Source organism: Coffea arabica, chromosome 8c, assembly GCF_036785885.1.
Source record: "Coffea arabica cultivar ET-39 chromosome 8c, Coffea Arabica ET-39 HiFi, whole genome shotgun sequence".
NCBI lineage: Eukaryota > Viridiplantae > Streptophyta > Magnoliopsida > Gentianales > Rubiaceae > Coffea > Coffea arabica.
The window spans coordinates 38,141,698-38,164,516 of NC_092325.1; the positions used below are offsets into that span (position 1 = coordinate 38,141,698).

At 35.7% G+C, this 22,819-nt stretch overlaps 2 protein-coding genes across 2 annotated transcripts; both read right to left on the minus strand.

Annotated features, from left to right (window-relative positions):
- Positions 1 to 443: 443 nt before the first annotated feature.
- On the minus strand, positions 444 to 12,848 carry LOC113706080 (LRR receptor-like serine/threonine-protein kinase EFR). The gene is made up of 4 exons (XM_072062885.1): positions 10,121 to 12,848; positions 9,784 to 9,891; positions 6,683 to 6,752; positions 444 to 999 (listed from the first exon to the last, which is right to left on the minus strand). The coding sequence occupies exons 1-4, from the start codon at positions 12,846 to 12,848 to the stop codon at positions 444 to 446; spliced, it is 3,462 nt and encodes a 1,153-aa protein (XP_071918986.1).
- Positions 12,849 to 14,156: 1,308 nt separating this feature from the next.
- On the minus strand, positions 14,157 to 19,254 carry LOC113706081 (putative receptor-like protein kinase At3g47110). The gene is made up of 4 exons (XM_072062886.1): positions 18,971 to 19,254; positions 15,200 to 17,703; positions 14,463 to 14,872; positions 14,157 to 14,364 (listed from the first exon to the last, which is right to left on the minus strand). Exons 1-3 carry the CDS (start codon positions 19,237 to 19,239, stop codon positions 14,466 to 14,468), a joined length of 3,180 nt encoding a protein of 1,059 aa, XP_071918987.1. The 5' UTR covers positions 19,240 to 19,254; the 3' UTR covers positions 14,157 to 14,364; positions 14,463 to 14,465.
- Between the last annotated feature and the right edge of the window lie 3,565 nt (positions 19,255 to 22,819).

Consider the following 22,819-nt stretch of genomic DNA (forward strand, 5'->3'; position numbering starts at 1 on the left):
AGGAAAGAATTCTTAGATTACTGCAGTTGGTCAGTGATGCAATAAAATCCAAGTCTCCTGTAGAATTATTGCCGAAGAGATTATCACTAAGATTTAATAATTTAAGTTGTGTCAGATCTCCTAAATTAGTTGGAATTTGGCCTGCGAACTTATTATAGGGAAGATCAAGTATCTCAAGCCCAGAAGCATTAGTGATTGAAGATGGAAAGTTTCCATAGAAGTTGTTTCCCCCAACACCTAATGCTTCCAGATTTGGTAGGGTGAGACCTATGTTGGTTGGGAGATTGCCATGAAAGGAATTGCCGGCCACTGAAATGACAGTAATGGCTGAACTATTAAAGATGGAGGCAGGGATTATACCAGATAGTTTATTTTCTGCAGCTGAAAATATAGATAACCTTTTTAAGAGCCCCATTTCCATGGGCAAATTTCCCTCCAGATTGTTAAAGGCAAGACTGAGTGTAGTCAGCGATGATAAGTTCCCAATGGAGGAGGGAATCTCTCCTGTCAAATTGTTTGCGTGAAGATAAAAATTCAAGCTTCTTCAAATAGCTCAGCTGATCAATTGGAATCTTCCCTTCTAGCTTGTTACTGGTTAGGTCAACAGCTATCATCTCTGCGCAGTAGTTCAATTTTGCTGGGATTTTTCCACTGATTGCGTTACTTGAGAGGTTCAAGGCTCTTAGCCTGAAGAGGCGACCGAATTCTTGGGGAATCTCACCATGGAATTGATTCTCCGCAAGTAGGATGAACCTCATGAAGCTTAGATTTCTGACATGAGGAGATATGGTTCCAGACAACTGCTTATGCCTTAGAATCAAGGCTATGACCCTCTGATGTCGGGCACTGCATGTGACTCCTTCCCAGTGGCTAGGAGAAAAATGCTCGCTAATGTTGATGATGAGCGAAATCCCCACATGGTATTGGGAACTTCCATGAGCTGTTGGATGCGAAGATGGATTAATTTGCAACAAATTGATGATTGAATGATAAAAGTTTCTGCGGAATGGGAACAATAATGTTTGAGCTGTTATAGATTCTTGTAGTTGTGCTTATATTAGCCCAAACAACTGGAACGAAATATTTTCTTGGTATATTTTCGAGTAAAATTAGCTAAACTTCGTTGTGAGAAATGGTCAGCGAGCTTCCACCAACTTACAATTTCGTAACCTAATAAAACAAACACGCAAGATGATTATTGGTCCTTTACGTATCAACGTCTAAATTCTGGTATGCATTTTTCAGTCAATCTGCCTAGGGGAGTCAGTTGCTCTGCTCTAAGTCTACACAAACATACAAAACTGAGCACAAATAATTTATCTGAGGTTGGAGAAAATGTATTCTTTTTTCTTTACCTAAACAATAAAAGTATTCTCTTCGTCTTACTTAGTTATATTTTTATTCCTTTTTCCTCATCTTCTAATTGACAACCAACCTAATGTCTTGTCTCAACTTACACTTCTTTGTGTGTTTTACGAGATGTCAACCACAATTTTTGCGATGACTAGTCAGCGGCGGATTTGCATGGAGCACCGAATTCCATTAGTATAGCCTTCAATTTTAGTAATTTTTTCGCTTTGCCCCCCAATAAATTTTCCTCAAAAGTGAATGCACTGCTCCAAAATCAAATTACTAGGTTTGCAATTTGGTGGAATTGGAATATTAAACAATTCAAAATCAAATGCTTTTTACTCTAATCATTTGGTTTCCTTGAAAGTCATTTTAATTTACTACTCATTAATTAAATACTTTCTTTGGACTTTTTCCAATAAAATAAATATAGAATTAAGAAATCGTTTGTGCAATGAAAAATAAAGAGAAAGTAATATTTTCCAATACAGCATACTTAACAATATCACTGGCAAACGAGCAGTTTAAAAATGTTTAGCATGCTTTTTAAAAGAAAATGATTATTTTATTAGTAAGTTTTAGCATGTCATTTTGGGTTATATTAATCATGATATGCATGTATTACATTTACTTGTTATACAAATGCTATTGTTATGGCTTTCAGAAAAAAAAAAAGAAGAAGAAATTTAATATTAATTTTGTTTCCACTAGAAATTATTTCTGGCTCTGCGCTGTGACCAGTGTAAAGGTTTGCATTAGCATGTTCGTATCTCAGAAAACTTTTTCTATGAGAAACATTATTTCCAAAAGCTAAAGAGGAAAATTAATAGAATGGAAAAATCGTCCAACAGGTCAAATTTGGTTCAAAGTTTTATGCATGACTAAGTTTCTTTCTTATTTGCTTCAGTGTTTTATGCATGATTAAGTTTCTTTCTTATTTATTCTTAGGTAAGTTAATTATACTTTATCATCTTGTGTATCAGAGCCTTTCCACCTAATCCCTTCGTGATTAAACCAAAGTGTCAAGCGATAGGAGATAACGTTCAAAGTATAGAATCTCACCTCAAACAAAGACCCTAGGACGTAATTGGATCTACCATTGTTTTTGGTATAAAAGTTCCTGTAAAATTGAGAAATGCCTATAATGGATTAACTGAAATGTCAAGATTATCCTCGTTTCAAAGCTAAAATCACTGGAATGGCAAAAATATATACAAATGTAGTATGCATTACACTTTAACCCCTATAATTTAGCATATTTTCAGATAACCCTCTTACGATTTTCTAATCTATGTATAACCCTCATCATGTGGTTAATAAATAATTTCCATCTTGACATTGGAATAATTCTAATATTTTAATCAACTTTGCCACAAAGGAAAAATGTGAGGAAACCAATATTTTTAATCAACTCTCAAAACCATAGGAGAGCTAAGTGATAGCTCAATCCCACACCATAAAGTTAAGACATGTCAAACTAGAATATAAATAGGAATCTAAGAGTTCAAATTAAAATTGAGACATTCATTTTGTCCTAATTAGGACGGAACTTAAAATCATAAATAATTAGATTCGGCCGCTAACGCTTGGGGTTAGGTCAACAGATTTTCAAGCTAGGGCCTCTTTTTTGGAATGATAACCAATTCTAAAGGTCCATTCGGTTCATGGGATGATATATGATTGGATTAATCATTCTATGCCATCCCGTGTTTGGTTGCAGTTTACACATAAAATGACACATTCCAATTAACCGAATTAATCCCCTATATATGTGATAAAATAATCCTATGGGAGAGGTGATATTAGTCATCTTGGAATGACTAAGAGATAGGATGATGAAATGTTAGACTAACTTATCCTTACAAATAATATAAATTTACACTCTCATAATTATATAACCTTACCCTCACATGATACTATAATATGAATAGACTAATTTGCCCCTACAAATTAATTTATAATTTTTGACTAATTTGCCTCTACCACCAACATAACAATTTTTGAACTAATTTGCTCTTGCAATGATACAAATTCATACTGAATATTATATAACCATATTCTCACATAATTACGTGATAATAAATGGATTAATTTGCCCCTACTAATTATATTAAAAAGATTTACTAATTTTCCCTATTCATTATTTAAAATTTTTGACAAATTCATCTTTATTAATTAATCTAATTTTTTTGACTAATTTGCCCCTATTTCATAATAAAAGGACTATATTAACGGTGGACTACATTGCCCTTACAAACCTTATTTTCTCAACCAAATTCTATAGAAATACATAACCTTATCAATTGAGCTTTGCAAATGAGGGTTTCAATAAGCTCCACCTCGGCCCAAAGAAAAATTTTCTATATTGGCTTGAGTTTGGCTGATTTAAAACTTTTAAATGGGTTGGATTTTATTCAATTTAACCCTTGTTTAGCCAAAATTTCACCCCGCTCTTTTATGAAATTTCAAATTTAAATTCAAAAACTAGGTTAAACCTATTTTTAAAGGTACGAATCGGCTGAGTTTGAGCGAATGCAAATTTTTATATATCAAAACTCTTGATTTATTTTATAATTCTAAAGTTTCAAATTATTTTATTTTAATAAAAGCTATAAATTATTAAATTATTTTACTAAAATGATCCTACAAATTAAGGGGTAATGTGATTATTAAAATAGTAATCCTATCTCATCCAATATCCAATCAAACACAGGATAGAGTTATTTTTCAATATATTATATTCAACCTAGAACCAACCAAACACTGAATAACTTGGATTATTAATTTGAGAATGACTCAACCCAGGATTAATAATCCAAGGATGAGTCTTTCCATTTCATCCGGTCTGTGAACGAAACGAACCCTAAAGCCACGAAAACAAATAAATTGGGTAATAAAGTAGGAGCCTTTATGCTAACAAATCTAATGATTTGGATGTAAAGTGGCTTATCGTCCTCTCAACTGTATATAAATCTATGTCTTTTTTTTTTATTTTGAATAATTACCATTATTTTAGTTCAACAGATGGATGGGCTAAATGTAGACGTCTCAATACTAAATGCACATGTTTATTATTAAAATTAAACAAAAAGAACAAATGCTTAAAATCGAGATAACGATCCTTTGCAAACTGAATAAAGAGTTGGCGTTTTGGCCACCAAAAAAAAAAAAAAAGAGTTGGCTTCGATAAATCCCAGCAGACTGTAGTTTTTTTTTTTTTTCTCTTTTTTTGGAGCAAAATAGAAAAGAGTTAGATAAATCACCGTTTGTGCCACCACAAAAATTACAGCAAAATGCCACTGTATGGTAACAAAGTGGTTGTACCTATGATAAAGCGAATTCATGCTAGATATAAAATCTGTTTCAATGGGAAAAAAAGTTTAGTAAAACTTTTAAGTGTATTTATTTCAAATGAATGCAATTATTGGAACTAATTACACATAATAATCACTACAAATGAATATTAAAAAATAGCTCAATAAAAATATAGTTACCTGTATGTTCAAACATGAGGGAAGAGGGCAATAAAGGCACGGGGAACAGGGGAATAAGATGAATTATATTCCCAGATATTGGTGGCTAAAAAACTTCTTTAACCCAATCTTCAAATGCTCAAGCAGAGTTGAGCCGGTTGACTTCAACTTTTAAATCAGCATGACTAACACGACAAAACAAGAAAATAAAATGTTTAAAGCATACATTTATTTTTCAAGTAAAAATCCATAATTATGTATCTCTTCATGAGTGCACCAGCTAGCAATTTCACGTCGGAGCTTCAGATCTGCATACAGCTGCAAATCCAAAGAAAACCAGGCGTCATCCCTTCCCACCAAGAAGATATCCATTTCCATGCTAGGGAGTGAATTAAGACTGTCAAATTAAGCTTGTCTTGTACCCTTCTGGTGCTATATGCTAATGTACCTGTCAAGCCTCAAGATTTTTCTTGATGTACCTTGATACCAAGAAACACATCCATAATGGGATGTAATTTTTGCACAATATCATCATAATCATCATTATCATTTTCATTACTTTTATAAAAGCATGGTGAATATTGGTGCTTTGGAGTGTAAGTACGATATTGTCTTAATCTTTGCACTTCCCATTTATCTCGAACAAGGTTGACAGGTGTCGAGCCTATGCAATAATAAATACATACTCGAGAAAAATACAGATTTTGTATATAGCGGTGAGTAGGGTCGAATCCACAGGGACTGGGGATAATTCGTTTCTTCTAGAGTTCAAAGTATAGGGGGTTTTAGGATTAAATGCTAACTAAACAATTTAACTGCAGAAAATAATTAATGAAAAGAAATAATTAGGAGAGTTCTAGCCAAGGGTACACTTCAGAAATGGTTCATGCACTGATCATTGATGCAAAAATAGTTCCAACATTTATTAATAGATCAGTTATAGTTGTCATACACGCGATAAACAACCAACCCTTCCTTAATTTATCGATAGTCAAGGTACGACCGTTAACTACTTCCTAACCCAAAAACAACCCTAAGTACGACCGTAGGATTTAATTTCTGGTTTGCATTAATAATTAGAAAGACTCAATCCTAACTAACAAACACGCTACGAGGGTTTGTTTAAGCTAGATCGTATGTTCCCCTGACATAAACCCAATTACGCCAGTTGCTACTGAGATAGGGATAACGAACAATTACGGATTCAATCACCCCTAACTAGCAAAATAACCTATATGAAGAATTAATTATTGCGCACTAATCAATCATTCACACGAGTTATAGCAATTAAAAGCAGGGAACATATAAATATCAATAAATGAGGGAGCAATTAAAATAAATTAGATCTCACAGTAATAATTGAACCAAGTCGTCCGTTGTTCCTTGACTAGAAGAAGAAATTTAGCTACAAATCATGATCTCAGGCATCACGATTGGGTCTAGGGAAAATCCCATTGCCATGAACGAAAAGCTAACGAGAATTGCACCAGAAATTGTATTCCGTGGTGCGAAAGAGAAAAAGAAGCGAAAAAGAGAAAAATTTCCTAAGCTAGAACTTGTTTCTGCCGAGAGAGAGAGCTCCCCGGAAGCCAGCGAAGGGATTGTATTTAAAGAGTCCTCGTGCGGCTGTCTCCAAAAGAAACCCAGTAGTCTTCCTGCTTTTGTGGGTCAGCACTTTTAGTCAAAGAAGGAACCCAATCAATTGAAATCCAATTGAAGTCTTGTTGCCAAATGACTCTTCACGTGCAAATTGGCTAAGTCAGCATTGTTCCAGAATTGTCACCCGCGAAGGAATCTCCAAATATTTGGAAGTTTGCACGTGGCCAACAATCCCGCAAATCCGGCTTTGGACATCATACTTAGGCGTGGGCACGCCAAACTGGGAGTCTGCTGGAATGACGATTTTCAGTACTTTTTCTTCACCACTTCCTGCAATTAATCCCAAATACCAAATATAAATAGAATATATCAATTAAGATAATATTTGACTAAAATCAAAGGGAAAAATAATTATAAGTTTAGCACAAATTATGACTTATCAAAGGTTCATATGCTGACTTGAATTAAAGATTGGACCAAGAATTGGCTGAGTCTGCCAATCACAATTTATTAAAATCCTTGAAAGGTTGACTTGGTTTTTTAGTTTCAAAATTGGCATATTTGTTTTCCACTTGCACAAAGAATTGGTCAAACGAATGAAGCTCTATCACTAGCTTCGTTAACTAGCTTCGTTAAAGTGACAACTATAGAAAATTACTCCTCACTAATCTGAGATGAAATCAAGTTTCAGACAGTTCTGGAATTTCATATACTTATGGAGATTGATTTTAGTATCAACAAGAAATGGAATTATGGAGATCCATTTTTTCTCGCAGAAGAGGAATAGATTTGTAAATTAAGCGTTGACTGAAAGTTTCTACAGGCCAATAGTAAGCATGGACTGAATACTCCTATTGTATAATGTATATTGTGGAAGCATAAGATCGAAGCATATTATGGAAGCATAAAGATGTTCAAGCAGAATTGAGCCAATTGACTACCTTTCAAAACATACAATTTTTGTAAAGAAAGACTAGGAATGTATTTGAATCATCCATTCATTTTTTCAAAGAAAAAGCCTTAGATGTCTTCTTTATCAGTTCATCGAACTAGCAACTTCATCTTGGTGATTTAGACCAGCAAGCAGCTGCAAATCAAGATTTCAAGCATTAGTACGAGCAGACATCCTTTTCCATGCTAGTGGGCACAACACATATTGTATAACTTTTCTCTTGTTTCCGGATATTTTTTTTTTTTTTTGGGTCTACAATGGATTCTGAATGATAGAAACCAGTTAGCTTACAAGACTTCGTCCAAAATAAAAGAACTTATCTAAGATAGAAAAAAAATAATGAACTTCAACTTGTGGGCTGTATTAAATTCTCGAGTATACCTGTGGCTATCAAACTTGAAGATTTTCTTGATGTACCCTTACACCAAGTAAGACATCCTTAATGAGATGTAATTTTCTGACAACTTCATTAATGTGCATCCGATCATTTGGCAATTTTGCAGAGCACTTCAGTCCGATTTTTAATAGGGAAATAATGCAATTAATCTCTCTTCCACCATTAATAGTTTCCTCTCCATGAGTAATTCTATTGTTTTCATCTCTTCCTTCAGAAAGAAGCGACGGGTCCACGATCTTGGAGACTTGTTCATGCAAAGCCCTGTTAACATAGTTATGTATATCTAGGTCATCCATGAATATATGACAGGTTGTCGAAGCCTGTGCAATAATACAATTAAACCTAATTGCCAGTTAAAATGACCAAAACCCAATTCCAAGTACTGGAGCAGGGACTCTAGGTGTGCAATGGGTTACTTGATTCACCCTGTTCCCGAAGAGTTTGCTTGATCCGATATACCCGAATGGAATGGCTATTCCTTTTTACAAATGATTAGGAATTTGTAGACAGGGCAAGTAGGGTCGTATCCACAGAGACTGGGTATATTTGTTTCTTAAGAAATCCAAAGTAACACAGGGGGTGATTTTGTAGGAACGACGATAATTAAATAAATTCAAATGAGAAAATAAAAATAAACAACTAACTAGAAACTAAACCACAATTTACTGAACTCAGGATAACAATAATTAAAGGGCTAAATCAATTAAAACAAGGACACGTTCAAAAATAAAATAAAGTAGGCAAGTAAAAGTCAAATGGCACTTCACTAAAATCAAGATAATGTTAATTAAAGATCTAGCCAAGAAGTAACTTCAGCAATGGTTCACCTAATTGATCATTGATGCAAAGGCAATCCCAATTATTTACCAATAAATAGATTATAACTACCAAACAAGCGATGGCAGTCAACCCCTCCTTACTGTGTCGGTGATCAAGGTACGCCCGTTAATCACTGCTCTAATTGAGAAATAATCCTAGGTACGCCCGTAGAATTTAATTCCCCAACTGCCTTACGTATTAGAGGAGCCCTATTCTAACCAAATAACGCACTACCAGGGTTATTTTAGATTAGCCCACGTATTCCCCTAACACAAATCTAATCATGCCAGTTGTCACTGTTTTGAGGTGATTAAACAATTACGGATTTAATACCCCAATTGACAGTAGATTACCCAATCAATTAATTATCCGGATCCAAGACAACCAATTAATTAAATAACCATAAGCTTAGCAATCAAGGGATATGCGAATACCGATAAATAAAAGGAAAAGATTAAATTAAAATGATCTCACAATTTTAGGTGACCCAAAGCATCCGTTGCTCCTTGACTAGAGTAGAAAAATTAGTTCATAATGGATGAACTAAGCCCACACAAAATTGCAGAGAAACCAGCGGTCATGTCCGTTGAAATTTGGCAAAATCCAATTCGTCTCAATATATCGAATGAACAGAAAAGCTACAAAAGTTCGTGGTTTTCACTTCGTCTCAAGCTAAAGAAGAAAAGTCAAAAGAAGCAATTCTCCAATGTTCCTGCCATGCGCAGGATTCAAAAGAGAGGAAAAGGAAAAGTCAAAGCCCAAGGCTAACAAATGCCTTTTCTTCCTAACATCCGTAGGCTCCTCCAGCCAAAAAGTGAATTACAATGGAAAAGTCAAAAATGGCTGCTAAGCTCCAGACGGAAAATCAAGAACAAGCCAGATCCCCGGCTTGCTGCCTTTCCTTCTTTTAATTGCGGCGGGACCTCCACAGGAAGCGAAGCCCTCTGTCTGTCATTCCCTTGCAAAAATTACCAAAATGGGCATGACATCTTCTCTTCCAAAAGTGTCCTGGGACAAGCTTTCTCATCTGAATTCTTTTTTTTTTTTTTCAATTTGGCACCTGTTATCATATTTATATTCTACTCCCTGAAATAAACGTCAAATACTAAAAATGAGTAGAATCCAGCAATTAAATCCACATCAAGTCAGGTAATAGGAGGAATTAATAATAAAATAAATGAATAAATTGCAACCTATCAATATATCATCTGTTGGCCTCCTCTTTGTGATCATCTCTAGCAAAAGAATGCCGTAGCTGTAGACATCCCCTGGAGTTGATGCCGCATGACCCATTCCATACTCTGAATTTTTGTTTCTAGATATATTATTGTTATGTTGTAAAGGAGAATCTAAGGAAGTAAATTAAATATGGCTGCTATGTTTAAGTACTAGTTTGTAAATAAGACTTGATTGAAATTGTTAAAATGAATCACTACACATTTGGGTCAAGTATCTCCTTAAAACTAATGTCAATTATAACCCGTGAAAGTGCCAACTTTAAGTGCCAAACAGTAGTCTGTGCACAATTACCTGGAGCTGCGTAACCGATTGTTCCTTTTATAGCAATAGCACTGCTGGTTCCCTGCTGGGAAGATCTGTTGTTGGGATTTGGGAGAAGCCTTGCCAATCCAAAATCACCCACATGGGCAACAAGATCATTGTCAAGAAGAATGTTACTTGGTTTTAGATCACAATGAACAATCTCTGCTTCACAGTGGTTGTGAAGATACTGCAATGCTGAAGCCACATCAATTGCAATGTTCAGCTTCTGAGAAAGATTAAGACTTCTTGAGCTTGTTGCTTGATCAGTTGTCTCTGCAGGATGCAGCCACAAGTCCAGATTTCCATATTCCATGAACTCATAGACTAGAGCTTTGAATTCATCACCCTTGGAATCAATACTGGAGCAATAACTCACGATAGAAACGAGGTTTCTATGGCGAATATTTCTCAATGTTTTACACTCAGCCTTAAAACTTTTTTTAGCTCCGTTCTTTTGAAGATCAAGAACTTTAGCTGCTACAAGCTTATTACCATGTTTTTCTAGTGTGCCTTTGTAGACAGCTCCAAAATGTCCTGAACCAATTAAGTTTTCTGGAGAAAATCCTGAAGTTGCACGTTGAAGTTCATGGTAAGAAATTCGCAAGAGCTTATTGACTCTTGTAGGCATGCTAGAGAATCCGGCCACCAGTCTTCTTTCTCTTTTTCGATATACCAAGAGATATAACAATGCTGTACCAAGGACCAGAAGCGTTGCCAGTAAAACAATGGACAGCAATATGATAACCTTCATCTTTCCTCTGTTTTTCCATCTGATAACTCTGCAAGGTGGGAACTCCAATTCTGGAATGCCTCCACAGAGTTTGTTGTTGCCAATCAATGATATTTGACTTGCATTGCTGAAAATCCCTGTGTTTGGTACCTCTCCCTCGATGTCGTTATAGGAAAGGTTTAAGTACCTCAAAAACTGAAGCTTCTCAAGTTCTCTGGGTATTGGACCAGTCAAGTTATTACTCGAAAGGTCTATTTGCTGGATGCTCTTCAAAGCAGCCAAATTTGGTGGAATTGTTCCTTGGAAAAAATTGGCTTGCATGGAAAGATTCGCTAGATTTGAACAATCAGCAAGTGATATGGGTATATCTCCAGCAAGTTGGTTGTGGGAAACATTGAAATCCACCAAATGTATAAGCTTTCCAATTTCAGAAGGCAGAGAACCGCTAAACGAATTTTCACCCATTTTCATGTACATCAGTGATGAGTGCGTCTGCAAAAACTGTGGTGATATAATTCCAGTAAATTTGTTTTGAGATATATCCAGATATTGCAAATTTTGACAGTTCATAAGAACGTTGTCAAATATATTACCCCCTTCAAACTGGTTAGTTGATAACTCTAGACGGTATAGAACAGTGGCATTGCATAGGGTGGGGACTATCTGTCCTGACAACTCATTTTGCGCTAGACTCAGAAGTTGCAAATTTTGTAATTTGCCAAAATCTCTTGGAATGAGCCCAAAAAGAGAGTTTGCTTCAAGGGTAAGGATATATAAATTGACAAGATGTCCAAACCCTTCTGGAATAGTTCCTGACAGTTGATTCCCCCCCATGTACAATTCAGTGAGTTGATGTGAGAGATTGGCCATGACTTTAGGTATATTACCTCCAAAATTATTGCCACTCAACGAAAAAACGCTTAGATCACTGCAGTTGGTCAATGATGCAATAAAATCTAAGTCTCCAGTTGAATTACTGCCGAAGAGGTTTCTTTCAAGATTTAAAAATCGAAGATTTGTCAGATCTCCTAAATTAGTTGGAATTTGGCCTTTAAACTCATTACTAGGAATCGCAATTAGCTCAAGCCCAGAAGCATTGGTGATTGAAGTCGGAAAGTTTCCAAAGAACTTGTTTCCCCCCACATATAATCGTTTCAGTTTTGGTAGGGTGAGACCTATGTTGGTTGGGAGATTGCCATGAAAGGAATTGCCGCCCACTGAAATGACAGTAATGGCTGAACTATTAAAGATGGAGGCAGGGATTATACCAGATAGTTTATTTCCTCCTACTATTAACACAGCAACCTTTTTTAAGAGCCCCATCTCCTTGGGCAAATTTCCCTCCAGATTGTTGAAGCCCAGGCTGAGTCCGATCAATGATGATGATAAGTTCCCAATGGAGGAGGGAATCTCTCCTGTCAAATTGTTTGAATAAATATTAAAATTTTCAAGCTTCTTCAAATTGCTCAGCTCATCCATCGGAATTTTCCCTTCCAGATTGTTCCCCGCTAGGTTAATAGTTATCAACTCTGAGCAGTAGCCCAGGTTTGCTGGGATTTTTCCTCCGAGTGCGTTATTTGACAGGTTCAAGACTCTTAACCGGAAGAGGCGACCGAATTCTTGGGGAACCTCACCATGGAATTGATTCTCCTCAAGATGGATGAACCTCATGAAGCTTAGATTTCCGACATGGGGAGATACAGTTCCAAACAAGTGCTTATGCCTTAGAGTCAAGGCCATGACCCTTTGATGTCGAGAACTACATGTGACTCCTTCCCACCGACAATGGTGTTGTGAATGGTTCCAGGAATTCAGGACTCCAAACGGGTCGTCGTATATCTGATTCTTGAATTCAAGCAGAGCAAGGTGATCAGTCTCATTTTGAAATTGTTTAGAAGCTGAAACATGGCTTACTGAAAGGTTCATGGCAACTAAGAGAAGGAGAAACATGTTTGCTAATGTTGATGATGAGCGAAATCCCCACATGGTATTGGGGACTTCAATGAGCTGTTGGATGCGAAGATGGAATAATTTGCAACAAACTGATGATTGAATGATAAAAGTTTCTGTGGAATGGGAACAATGTTTGAGCTGTTACAGATTCTTGTAGTTCTGCTTTATATAGTCCACACAACTGGAACAAATGGACTTAGGCACTGTTGTTCGGGGTTGCGGTGCTTTTGGCAAAAAAAAAAAAAAAAAATACTTTTAGGTGTTAAAAGTATTTTTAAAGTGTTTGGTGAATGTCATTTCAATAAAATTAGGAGTAGAGCTTTTGGTGATAAAAACACTTTTAGCAAAAGCTCAAATTGGATACTTTTAAAGTAACCTTTGTGATTTAAAAAAAATAAAACATCAAATTAAATCATTTTATCCTATATTATGAATCAAATAAAGAGATAAATATTTTTAAATATTTTCAAATTACACGTTATCCAATACAATAAGTACTCATTGAACTATATCCCCAAATAATATATTTAAAAGTAACTAAGCAGTTAATAAGTATTTTTTATTAAAAATTCTATACTTTTTAATAATTTAACACGACCCAAACGGACCCTTAATTGTCTTGGTATTTATTTTTGGAGAAAAATGAGCTAAACGTCGTCATCAGAACTTAATTCAGAAATGGTCAGTGAGCTTCCACCAACTTACAATTTAGTAACCTTTACGTCTATCAATTTGGAAAATGGCCTGGACAGAGAATATATAGAAATCAAATGTGCATTTTTCAGTCAATCTGCCTAGGGGAGTCAGTTGCTCTGCTCTAAGTCTACACAAACATACAAAACTGAGCACAAATATTTTATCTGAGCTGAGGTCGGAGAAAATGTATTCCTCTCTCTTGACCTAAACAACAATACTAATGTCTTCTCTCAACTTACACTTCTTTGTGTGTTTTACGAGATGTCAACCACAATTTTTGCGATGACTAGTCAGCGGCGGATTTGTATGTAGGGGCCTGGAGCACCGGATTCCATTGGCAGGGCCTTCAAATGCTTTTTACTCTCATCATTTAGTTTCCTTGAAAGTCATTTTAATTTACTACTCATTAGTTAAATGCTTTCTTTGGGCTTTTTCCAATAAAATAAATATAGAATTAAGTAATCGTTTGTGAAATGAAAAATAAAGAGAAAGTAATGTTTTCCAATACAGCATATTTAACAATATCACAGGCAAACGAGCACTTTAAAAATGTTTAGCATGCTTTTTAAAAGAAAATGATTATTTTCTTAGTAAGTTTCAGCATGTCATTTTGGGTTAAGAAGAAACTTTAATATTGGTAGCTAAAAAACTTCTTTAATCCAGTCTTCAAATGCTCAAGCAGAGTTGAGCCGGTTGACTTCAACTTTTAAATCAGCATGACTCTAACCACAAAACAAGAAAATAAAATGGTTGAAGGATACATTTATTTTCAAAGCAAAAATTCATCAGCATGTATCTCTTCATGAGTGCACAAGCTAGCAGTTTCACTTTGGAGCTTCAGATCTGCATACAGCTGCAAATCCAAAGAATGCCACATCTTAGCAGTTAGCACCAAGAAGATACCCACTCCCATGCTAGGGAGTGAATTCAGAGTGTGAAATTAAAATGTACCTGTCAAGCCTCAAGATTTTCTTGATGTACCCTGATACCAAGAAACACGTCCCTAATGAGATGTAATTTTCTCAGAGCTTCATTCATGTGCATCCGCTCGTTTGGTAATCTTGCAGAGCACTCGAGTCCAATTGTCAACAGGGAAATCATACACTCCATCTCTCTTCTGCCATTAATCTTTTCCTCTCCTGGAGTCATTTCTCTGTACTGATCTCCTCCTTTTGAAAGAAGTAACGGGTCCACAATCTTGCAAACTTGTTCAGGCAGAGCCACATTAACATAGTTATGAAGATTTAGGCCATCAGTTAATATATCATCTGTTGGCCTCCTTCTTGTGATCATCTCCAGCAGAAATATCCCATAGCTATACACATCGCCTTGAGTTGATGCAGGGAGACCCATCCCGTACTCTGAAATTTTCTTTCAATATGTTACTCTGATGAAAAGGAACTCAAGGCAACTCTTCGAAATAGGATTAATGAATCAAGTGTGAGAAATCGTAACTAAGTAGAAGCAAAATGTAAATGCCTTGCACAAACAACTGGCTTTGGTCAGGGGTAATTAATTCAACCATAAAAATATAATTTTATTATTAAAATTTCTAATTAAATTAGCTTGAATTTTGTTTCACAGAGAATCTAGTATTGTTTAAGAACCAATGATTCAATTTGGTTTAGGTTCTTTGTATCTACAAATCTTGACCATATCGTAATAGATTGGAATTGGATATAAATTACCTGGAGCTGCATATCCGATTGATCCTTTAATTGCAACAGCACTGCTGGTTCCCTGGTCAGAAGAAGTACTGATGGTTTCAGGAAGAAGCCTTGCTAATCCAAAATCACCCACGTGAGCAGCGAAGTCATTGTCAAGAAGAATGTTGCTTGGCTTCAAATCACAATGAACAATTGTTGTTTCACATTGGTTGTGAAGATAATGCACCGCTGAAGCAACATCAATTGCAATATTCAGCCTCCGAAAAAGATTAAGGCAGCTGGATGTTGTTGCTTGATCAGTTGTTTCTGGATGCAACCACAAGTCAAGATTTCCATTTTCCATGAACTCGTAAACTAGAGCCTTGAATTCATGACCTTTGGAATCAACGCTGGAGCAATAACTTAAGATGGAGACTAAATTTCGATGGCGGATGTTTCTTAGTGCTTTGCACTCAGCCTTGAAGCTCTTAGAAGCCCCATTCTTCTGAAGGTCAAGAACTTTAACTGCAACAAGCCTATCTCCGTGTTGATCTAGCCTGCCTTTGTAAACAATCCCAAAACTTCCTGATCCGATCAAGTTTTCTGGAGAAAATCCCAAAGTAGCACGATGGAGTTCATGGTAAGAAACTCTTAACAGCTTATCGACTGTTGGGAGCACAAAAGATGAGCTGGCTTCTCTTCGATATCTTTTTTGGTATACCCCCAAATAGAACAACAATATTATACCAAGAGCCAAGAATGTTACTGGTAAAACTGTGGATAATAGAACAATGATCTTATGCTTTTCCTTTTTCTTTCCCATGATCAATGGACAAGGCGGGAAATGCAATTCAGTAATGCCTCCACAAAGTTCGTTGTTTCCCATCAAAACTATTAGGCTTGCATTCCCAAATATTCCGGTTGTTGGTATCTTCCCATAAAGGTCATTATAAGAAAGGTTCAGATACCTCAACGGCTGAAGTTTCTCAAGGTCTCTTGGTATTTGTCCAGTCAAGTTGTTAAATGAAAGGTCTAATACTTGGATGGCTTTCAGAGAAGCCAATTTTGAGGGAATCGTCCCTTCGAAAAAGTTGGCCTGCATTTCAAGAGTCTCTAAATCCAAACAATCAGCAAGCGATGGGGGTATTTCTCCAGAAAATCTGTTGTAGGCGACAGTGAAATTTACCATGTGCATCAGCTTTCCTACTTCCAGAGGTATAGAACCACTGAATGTGTTCTGTCTCAAACCCAGATATAATAGCAAGGTGTGCATCTCAAAAAACTCTGGTGATATAACACCACTAAGATTATTTATAGATACGTCCAGATATTGCAGATTTCCACAGTTCATGAGAATACTGCTAAATACATCGCTGCCTTCAAAAAGATTGTCTGCTAAGCCCAGATGGTACAGAGAGCTAGTATTACATAAGTTTGACAAAATTTCTCCTGACAACCTGTTTCGTTCTAGACCCAAATATTGCAAGTTTTGAAATTTACCAATGTCACTTGGTATGACTCCTGAAAGAGAATTCCATGACATGTCAAAGACAATTAGATTGACAAGATTTCCAAGTCCTTCTGGGATAGTTCCCCATAATTGATTTCCTTCAATGCCTAATTCAGTGAGTCCATGTGTGAGGTTTGCCACGGACTTAGGTAACTCACCACCAAAATTGTTTTCATCTAAGAAAATCGTATATAGATTACTATTGTTTGTCAATGATCCAATGAAATTCAAGTCTCCTGTAGAATTTCTTCCTAACCAATTTCCAGAAAGTTCTATTAATTGAAGGTTTGATAGATCTCCTAAATTACTGGGAACTTGCCCTTCAAGCTTATTGTTATCAAGGTCAAGTTGCTCAAGCCTAGAAGCATTGGTGATGGAAAGTGGAATATTGCCATTGAAGTCGTTCGTCCCAATTTGTAGGACTTGCAGATTTGGTAGGGTGAGACCTACGTCGGTTGGAAGGTTGTCATGAAAAGAATTAACTGGTATTGAAAAGACATGGAGAGATGATATGTTATAAACAGATGCAGGGATCCTACCAGATAATTGGTTTACTCCCACTCCTAATGAATGCAAGTTTTTAAGGAAGCCTATCTCCTTGGGCAGATTACGCTCCAAATTGTTATATGCAAGAAAGAGAGTTGTCAATGACGAAAGATTTCCGAGGGAGGAAGGAATCTCTCCTGTCAAATTGTTCTTAGAAAGATAAAGATTTTCAAGCTTCTTCAATTTGCTTAGCTCAATTGGAACTTTGCCTTCAAGTTTGTTGCTCGTAAGCGTAAGGCTTAACATATTTGAGCAGTTGCATAGACTAACAGGGATCTCTCCGCTCAGGAGGTTATATGATAGGTTAAGAAACCTTAGACGGAACAGATGACCAACCTCTTGTGGAATTTCACCATGGAACTGATTTTCCTCCAGATGGATGGATTTCATGAAGCTGAGATTTCCTATATGAGGAGATATGGTTCCAGACAAACCCCAGCCTGTTAGAGTTATGGCTGTGACCCTCTGATGTCGATGACAGGTGCCGAACCTGTACAATAATAATTACCTACTCAAGAAAAATACAGATTTTGTATATAGCGGTGAGCAGGGTCGAATCCACAGGGACTGGGGATAATTCGTTTCTTCTAGAGTCCAAAGTATGGGGGGTTTTGGATTGAATGCTAACTAAATAAATTAACTGCAGAAAATAATTAATTAAAAGAAATAATTGGAGACACTCTAGCCAAGGGTACACTTCAGAAATGGTTCAGGCACTGATCATTGATTCACACATAATTCCACATTTATTAATAGACCAGTTATAGTTGTCATGCACGCGATAAACAACCAACCTTTCCTTAATTTCTCGATAGTTAAGGTACGACCGTTAACTATTTCTCTAACCCAAAAACAACCCTAGGTACGACCGTAGGATTTAATTTCTAGATTGCATTAATAATTAGAAAGGCCCAATCCTAACTAACAAACACGCTACGAGGGTTTGTTTAAATTAGATCGTATGCTCCCCTGACATAAACCCAATTACGCCAGTTGCTACTGAGATAAAGATAACGAACAATTACGGATTCAATTATCCCTATTTAGCAAAATAGCCTATGTGAATAATTAAATATTGCGCATCTATTCAATCACTCACACGAGCTATAGCAATTAAAAGCAGGAAACATATAAATACCAATAAATTAAGGAAGCAATTAAAATAAATTAGATCTCACAGTAATTGGTGAACCAAATCTTCAGTTGTCCCCTTGACTTGAATTAAGAGGTTAGTTCTCCATTAATGGAGAACAACCATGCGAAAGAGCTAAGAAAAGAAAACTAAAACTATGCTAAAAGTCTAAACTAAAACTATTGATTCCTCCACCTCTCGTACGTTTCTCCCTTTTTAAAGCCAAAAGGAAGTCTAATGCTATCTCTAGTGGTCCCCACACCAAATTCAAAGTCTTGTACGTTTCTTTTCCTAGAGTCCAAATGACTCATGCTCCTTATCCGTGGTCCCCGCACATGTGGACAAATCCTCCAAAGTACTTGTTGTTCCAAGTCTCTCTACGTTGCTTTCTTTGAAAAGCCCAAATGACTAAATGCCTTGCACTAGCTTGTGGTCCCCACCAATTCAAGAGTCCAAGGTCCTTAGAAGTCTCCATTTTCCCATAAAAGTCCCTCCTTTTTGGTAATTTTCTGCTTTGTTCCTGAAATTAAGTCCCAATACCAAATATAAGTAAATATTAATAATTAAAACAATATTTGGCAAGGATAAAGGGGAAATTAACAATAAAATTACTAACAATTAACACCCTATCAGTCGACTATCACATGTGATCCCCGGCCATCGGCAATGGTGTCGTGTTTGGTTCCACGAGTTCAAGACAGCATGTGGATCATCAGATATCTGACTCTTGAACTCCAGCAGAGCGAGTCTATCAGTTTCATTTTGAAGTCGATTGGTGGCCAAGGCATGATTTACTGCAGAATTGTTGATGGCAGCGAGAACTACAAGCAGGATCAGAATGTCCATTGAGATCGATGACCAAAATCCCCAAGAAATGGAACTTTGAAGCTCCATTACTGTTGAAAGAAGGAAAATAGCTCAATGTTGAGTTTGACAGGGGAGGATGAAATAATGTTAAGAAGCTCTGAGAAGTCCGAAGTGTATGAAAACTCAGGGAGAGATCTTTTCAGGGACTTTTGGAATCTGACTATTTCATTTTGATTATGACTGAAGTTGAAAGAGGCAAATGTAGATGGCGCACTCCATTGTTAACGACAAAGTGATCATGAGTTAAAGCTGCTCAGCTGTTTAGATTAGATAATTTCATCATATTTCATGCACTCAAGTCGACATTTTTGTGGTTTACCATTTTGCATCTATAACTGACTACTTTTCTGGTTAATATTCCTGGACACCACACTTCTGCTTCTTGTTAATATTCCTCATTTGGTTGCTAGATGCTAGATCAGGACAATGGTTTCTAAGCAATATGGTTTATTGGGGAAATGAGGGAATTTTTTTGGGCAAAATACACTTCACTCCCCTGTGTTTTAGCGATTCTTCACATAAAGCCCTACAGTTTCAAAAGTTATAAAATAGAAAAATTGAACCTCAATTTGTGACTCTATTCAATTCTCATGTATACCCATAGCCAATTAGGCGGGTTGGACGGGTTTTGAGCGGGTTAATATTGGGTTTTCACTTAAATGGGTTATACCCAACCCGCCCAATTTTAGATTGGGTTGATTTTGGATTGGGTCATATTGGGTTATCTCAAACCCATGATCCAAATATGACCCAACAAATTAATTAATACATTTTAATACATAAACTTTTTTACATACATTTTAATACACAAAATAGATTTTTGTCACACATATAAACACATTTTCACATACATAATGTATTTTTGCACACACAAACACACACTCACTTCTTAAGTTCCTTGGAAACACATCATAAATTGAATAATATTTTATATTGCTTGTATTGTGAATTTTAGATAATAAATTATACATTTAAATAGATTAGCTTAAAAAATTGTTTACTTTGTATTTTTTTAATACTACTAATTGATTGAAACTTATTTTTGTCACAACTTATTAACACTTTTACTATTCATATCTATTTTATTGTAAATTGTAATATTCTATGTATTTAAATTATTGAATGCTATATTATATTATACTTGAAAATGTAAGTAAGAGACATATACTTGAAATAAAGGCGTGGAACGGGAATACGCCAAAGATGCAATACTCAAACAAATTACTAGAATTTATTCAAAATTAATTGATATAAAAGTAATAATAATTAGTATTCGAAGGTGAATATCTGATTACGTCATTCAACTCAAATAGAATGAATGTTAGGGAATGCGTCAAATATGATCTACGAAAACCATATGCAATAAGCAGACGTTTGAAGGGATTGTCTACGAAAATGTCCTGTAGATCGATCACTTCTTTCACACACAATAGCTGAATATTGCTCCACATGTCGAATGACATATAATTTATATGCTAGACATATAAAAGTAAAATAAGCTTGAGTTTTTATTTCAAATTTCTTTTTTTAAAATAAAAATTAAAAAAATTGATTGAAAATACATATATATATATATATATATATATATATATATATATATATATATATATGAGAATTTTGAATACAAATTAATTAATGAATTATTAACACATGTCCAAATGTGAATAGTTGGGCATATTTGTATTAAATCTTGTATTTATTATTTTGAATTACTTTTAAATAAGTTGGGTATTGGATACCCAAATAAAAAATCCAACCCGCCCAATGAATAAGTTGGGTTTTTCTTATCCAACCCAATAAAACCCATAACCCAATTGACCCAACCCATTCTTTAAAATTAATGGGTGAGTTGGGCGGGTTATTGGGTTTTGGACTTTTTTGTCAACTCTACCCGTAGCTATTAAACTTCAGGATTTTCCTGATGTACCCTGACGCCAAGTGGTTTTGGGAACAAATTGTTAGGGGGCCGAATGCAATTAACCCTATTATTTTCGCACTTTTGTTTTTGTAGAACACTGGAAACCTACTGATTGGGAATACTAATTTAAGGTTGTAGGCATTGTGAATAGGGATGGCGCGGGCACCCGCCCCCGTGGGGGGCTCTCGGGGCGGGGGTTGGGGCGGGGGGGAAATTTTTTCCCCCAATTTAGAAACGGGGCGGGGGGCGAGGGTTTTTCCCCTGGTTTAGAAACGGGGCAGGGGATATACCCCCGCCCCCGCCACCCGCAAAAAAAATAATAATTATATATAATATTTAATTTAATTAGTTATAAACTTATGATAATGATATTATTAGTTAGATGTATTATATAATGTATATTAGTGTATGTAATATAATTGATATTATCAATTATACAAATAATTAGACATGTCTACTAATAGAATTTATTAATTAGTTATACTAAATTGACTAATACATTTATACTAAATTTCTAATTACACTTTTTTCTCAAAAAAAAACACAAACACAATAATGAATTAGTGATTGTATTTGTACCAAAAGTGAAAACTTAACTATTTTAGTTGTATTTATTTTCAACATGTTGGATTGTATTCAAATAACTTTTGTTTGATTTTTTTAATGAGTTTCAATTGTAAAATTACAATGAATAATAACTTGATGATGTGTTGATATTTTAGTACTAAAAATTTAACTATAATAAAATTTTATTAATTCCGCGGGTGCCTCCGCGGGGAAAGCGGGACGGGGCGGGAGGCAGGGGTCGGGGAAAATTAATCGGCAACGCCCCTCCCCCGCCCCAATCCGCCCCGTTGCCATCCCTAATTGTGAAATAGCATCATTATTATCCGGACAATGGTGACTTGCTGACTGGGAAAACCTTTGCACCATTGGTGAGCTTCGAGTTTGACTGGTCCAAGCGTTACGAGGGACCAATTCTTGTTGACTCAACTTTCCTGTCTTCCCACCAAATGCGACTAACGGTCAAGAACTATACATTGATCATCTTCCGGCGACAAAACTAACCCGCTAGTAAAGGATAAAATCATTTGGTATCCCTGAATTTTAAAAGTATCTCACCAACCTCCCTTATTTTAAACTTTTTTGTAACTTTGTCAACCCATTTCAAAGATATCATCATTTTGGGAAAGATAAAAAATTTTATTTCAAAATTACCGTTTTATTGTGGACCTTTACTTTTCATAACAAACCAATTGATATTCCTACAAACCTCGGGGGAGGTTTTTGAAATTATCCCAATTAAATAACAGCTCATATGTGTAGTGTGAGATTTGAATTCCCTGATGTAAATCTTCATGACCAACAAAAATCTCACTGGAGTTCTTCTTTATAGATATAAAATAATTTAAGAAGTGATTTTCTCGGAAATCTTTTTCAATTTTACAGATGATTAATTTTTGGATAAATTACTTATTATTCTAAGGTTTTAAAATAGCCACATAACCCCTCTGTGGTTTTATGTATAGTGAAAAAATGGATAGAATGTACAATTAGTTATAGCATTTATATTAAACATGCTTAAAAAACGTGTGTGATAAAATCTTAATATTCATGTAACTCCCTTATGGTTTATAAATATTCACTTTACCCTGTTGTGATTTATGTATTTAAACGCATAATCTCCCT

What these genes read in the sequence shown, in the direction of transcription:
- LOC113706080 (XM_072062885.1), bottom strand. Translation starts at nt 12,848, where the DNA reads ATGTGGGGATTTCGCTCATCATCAACATTAGCAAACATGTTTCTCCTT. An exon ending in AATCGGTTACGCAGCTCCAG is followed by an intron (nt 9,892 to 10,120) that starts GTAATTGTGCAC and finishes ACAAAAATTCAG; the next exon opens with AGTATGGAATGGGTCATGCG. An exon ending in TTTGGCGTGCCCACGCCTAA is followed by an intron (nt 1,000 to 6,682) that starts GTATGATGTCCA and finishes CCCATTCCGCAG; the next exon opens with AAACTTTTATCATTCAATCA.
- LOC113706081 (XM_072062886.1), bottom strand. Translation starts at nt 19,239, where the DNA reads ATGGAGCTTCAAAGTTCCATTTCTTGGGGATTTTGGTCATCGATCTCA. An exon ending in TGTGATAGTCGACTGATAGG is followed by an intron (nt 17,704 to 18,970) that starts GTGTTAATTGTT and finishes ATTATTGTACAG; the next exon opens with GTTCGGCACCTGTCATCGAC. An exon ending in AATCGGATATGCAGCTCCAG is followed by an intron (nt 14,873 to 15,199) that starts GTAATTTATATC and finishes AGAAAATTTCAG; the next exon opens with AGTACGGGATGGGTCTCCCT.